Source organism: Dioscorea cayenensis, unplaced genomic scaffold (assembly GCF_009730915.1).
Source record: "Dioscorea cayenensis subsp. rotundata cultivar TDr96_F1 unplaced genomic scaffold, TDr96_F1_v2_PseudoChromosome.rev07_lg8_w22 25.fasta BLBR01000114.1, whole genome shotgun sequence".
NCBI classification, from domain to species: Eukaryota; Viridiplantae; Streptophyta; class Magnoliopsida; order Dioscoreales; family Dioscoreaceae; genus Dioscorea; species Dioscorea cayenensis.
The window spans coordinates 99369-103664 of NW_024086505.1; the positions used below are offsets into that span (position 1 = coordinate 99369).

Below are 4296 nucleotides of genomic sequence, written 5' to 3' on the forward strand. Positions count from 1 at the left end.
ATGTGATGTTAATTTAATATAGTTAAATTTCTTTTTTAAAATACAATATCTTATTTTATTAAGAGAAATTAATACCTTTCTATGGGGTACATCCATCGGTAATGAACAGGTCCACCAAGTTTGGCTTGCAATGGAAGATGAATAACCAAATGCACCATTATAGTGAAGAATGACGGTGGAAAAATCTTCTCCAAGTCACATAAAGCTATAATTGCTTCATGGTGGACTTTGTCAAGTTCTTCAATAGTAAGAACCTTACCACAAAGGATTTTGAATATATTACAAAAATTCGAAATGGCACAAGTCACTCGCTTTTGTTAATGATGACCGTAGAGCTATTGGAAGCAAGTCATGGAGCAATATATGATGATCATGTGATTTTTGAGATTGAAGTTTCCGCTCTTTTTGATTCACACATCTTGATATATTTGAAGAATAAGCATCTGGAACTTTAATGTTTTTCAAGAATTGGCAAAACATATCCTTCTCTTTTGTTGTCATTGAAAAATGAAGCAGGTGGCAATCTTGTCCTTCCATTGGGAAGATACTCAGGATGAAGCTCACGACGAATTCCCATATCTACCAAATCTAGTCCGGACTTTAAGTTATCCTTTGACTTCCCTTCAACATTGAGGAGTGTTGCAATAATATTTTCGGAAACATTCTTCTCGATGTGCATCACATCAAGGTTATGTCTAAGTAGGTTATGCTCCCAATAAGGTAAGTCAAAAAATATGCTTCTCTTCTTCCACAATTCTGCTTCATGTGATTCCTCCTCTATCTCTTCCATGTCGCTATCGACTTCAACATTGGACACTTGCCTATGTCTTTTCCTTGAGTCACTATCACTCTTTGATTTTTTTAAGCTTTGTTTCATTCTTTTTCCATAAGTGTAGTGTGCATCATTTAACATTGATAAGATTTCAGATCCAGTAGTAGATGAAGGAGCTCCACGTAGCTCCACAGTACCATCAAATAGGTGTTTTTGGAACCTATATGGATGTTCATGATCTAACCACCGTCGATGTCCCATGTAGCAGAACTTTTGCCCATTAGATAGCCATCTTGAAGAAGTTTGAGCAGCACAACAAGGGCAAGCAAATTTCCCTTTAGTGCTCCATCCGGATAAATTTGCATAAGCAGGGAAATCATTGATAGTCCACAATAAAGCAGCCCGTAACTGAAAATTCTTTCTTATTGATGCATCATATGTCTGAACACCAACCCATAATTGTTTCAACTCTTTCATCAGAGGTTGTAAGTAGATATCGATGTCATTTCCCGGACCTTTATCTCCTGGTATAATCATAGATAGTAGAAAGGAAGATTGTTTCATCCCAACCCCCGGTGGCGAATTGTAAGGAATCAACACCACCGGCCAAGTACTGTAAGAAGTACTTAGTACTTTGAATGGGTTAAACCCATCAGATGATAAGCCCAGCCTAATATTGCGCGGATCAGATGCGAAATCTGGGAATCTTGCATCAAACGCTTTCCATGCCTCAGCATCAGCAGGGTGTCTCAAACGACCATCATTTCTACGACCATCAGCATGCCAAGTCATATCATTAGCAGTCCTTGACGACATGAATATCCTCTGCAACCTTGGAATGAGGGGGAAATATCGTAAAACTTTTGCTGGCCTCTTACGAACAACCTCAATATCATCATCGATAGATTGACTGGAATCAGTTGACAACCAACGAGAACTACCACACACATGACATGCTTCTTGGGCTTCTCTATCAGCACAATAGAGCATGCAATCATTAGGGCAAGCATGAATTTTTTCATACCCAAGGCCTAAATCTTTAATGACTTTCTTAGACTCATGACTATTTGTAGGAATAGTAGCTGCTGGAAAAAATTCTTTCAAAAATTCGATCAAGTAATCAAGCCCTTTCCCAGTCATCCCACACATACATTTTAGATGGAACAAACGAATACAAAAATATAACCTCGAATGCTTGGATCCATCATAAAGTTTTTCATTCATATCTTCTAGTAGCTTGTAAAATTTAGCTGCGTCTAGAGGAGGCTGTTCATAACTTACCCCGTCGTGGGTTTCACCTTCATCATGCAAATTATTGAATTCGGATGTATTACACTGAACATCATCATGAACAACTTCATGCATGTTGAAAGCGTCACATAACAACTCCCCCATGGCATTTGGCGTACTATTAACACCTTGATTAAGATATGTAGAGCTTGAAGAAGTTGTAAATGCACCAACCGAATTAGAGGAAGAAGGAACACATTCTCCATGAAAGAACCAATAATCGTACCCTTGAAGAATTCCGTCACATATTAAATGCTCAAGAACTACTTCACGAGTTTTCCATTTAACATTCGCACATTTTACACAAGGACAGAGAATCATATTGTCTTCACTTGCGTTATTAAATGCGAAATTAAGAAATCCTTCCACTCCATCTAAATATTCTTGACTTAATCTTGACTTACTCATCCAACTCTTATCCATTTCTGCTTAATATAAGTGAAAATTAATTGAAATAATATTGCTTATATACATATTCATATTCACAAACTTTATTGATGAAGATAAGTTTGGCAACATAATTAAGATTCTTATGGTCATTTATGAAGAACGTAACAAGGAAGGACAACCAAAATATAAGGAAAATGAGAAAAGATCTTTTGAATATGAGTACGTATGAATATAGATGCTAATCAAGCACATATTATAAATATATATATATATATATATATATATTCGTACTCAAATTATATGGAACAACAACAAGATAAATATATCAATAGAACATAATATCCATATCATTCCAAGCAAGCACAACTTCTAACTGAAGAAAATGTGCACCTATTTATGAAATGGCCAACAAGATCATAATTTATGAAGGAAAAAGATAATATATATGTGATAGGTAAAACTAAAGAATGACATTATCTCATTCGAATTAGGTGATCAAGAAAAAAATCCACATTATTCATAACTACTAAAACAAATAAAAACTACCAAACTTAAGTGTGTGGATCAATATTTATAATTTTATATGCTCATTAATTTGCTATGTTCTTCTCACTATTCCTTCACATGTACGACTGAGTTTTTAAATATATTAAATAGACGCTAGAATTTTTTCACTAATCCATTTGAGGCCTAAGTCAAAATCCGAACGCAAAACATCCGAATTAATAAATTAGCTATCTTTAGCCACACACCACTTTGTCAAAAATTAAAGATTTTAATAAATACTAAACAACCAATGCATTTTAGTTTCTATCTACTAATCATCATGTATACTTTGAGATGGGTGAATAACTCTCTTCCGAGCCACATGCAAAAGAAAAGGGAGTGAAAATTGATTCATGGTTGAAGGAGTTTTTTTTTTTTTGGGTTCAAATCTTGAATACAAATAAAAATTAAGATGCATAAACTTGTGTTTCCAATTTGAAGAATGCTCAATGATTAACTTACTAACTATTCATCTTATAATCATGACGAAAAATTTAAATTAAGCTAGATTCAGAGCAATAAGAACATGGCAGTCTTGGTCTACTAAAAATTTGTACAAGAGTACAATGAGTACACTAAGTGCAATTATCATATATGGCTAGAAATAAAAGCATGGTGTTTTTCCAAAGCATTACCTTCTGTACTTCTGATATGGTGTATCACTTTTAATGCTCTTCTTGGCCTGGGAAGAATGAATTAATCTATTCATTTGTAAAACCAATAAAAGCAGTGCTTTCACAATATAAAAATAATATATAAATAATTGCTTAGCACAAATTAAACAAACATTTCATGTAAAGCTATCTAGAGTCTAGATCATGTAAAAAAAACAAACATATTGGTACGTAAACATATCTAGCGAAGCAATAAAAAAATGAAAGAAGTACAGAATCTTATCATGTGCATTCAAATGATACTCCTAAACAATTTGTGTCAAAACAAATCCAGGTAGTTTGCAATTTGAGACCTTCTAAAATTACAATTTTTATCTAAAACAATCACTAAAACTAATCACTTCAAAAATTAGTGGTCTTGGAATTTTTAAAATGTTCCATATAATCTTAGATTGCATATTTTAAACATGTGAAAATAATGATTTAATCAAGACAAATTACTTGCAATAAGAACCTTAGAAATTTCAAAATGGGTTGGTAATATGTGTTTATAACTTCTTAATAAAGTTAATAATCTTTGAAATATCAAAAGATGGCAAAACCCACTTCAACAACTTCAAAATGAAAAAAAAAAGTAAAATAATAATCAAAACACCAACAACCTCAATAAGAAGCAGTAATCAT

The 4296-nt window shown here is 33.4% G+C and overlaps 1 protein-coding gene across 1 annotated transcript; it reads right to left on the bottom strand.

Annotated features, from left to right (window-relative positions):
• Positions 1 to 451: 451 nt before the first annotated feature.
• LOC120253541 lies at positions 452 to 2485 on the bottom strand. The gene has a single exon (XM_039261874.1). The coding sequence runs from the start codon at positions 2483 to 2485 to the stop codon at positions 452 to 454; it is 2034 nt and encodes a 677-aa protein (XP_039117808.1).
• Positions 2486 to 4296: the final 1811 nt, after the last annotated feature.

Coding starts and splice junctions, on each gene's coding strand:
- LOC120253541 (XM_039261874.1), bottom strand. CDS start 2,485: ATGGATAAGAGTTGGATGAGTAAGTCAAGATTAAGTCAAGAATATTTA.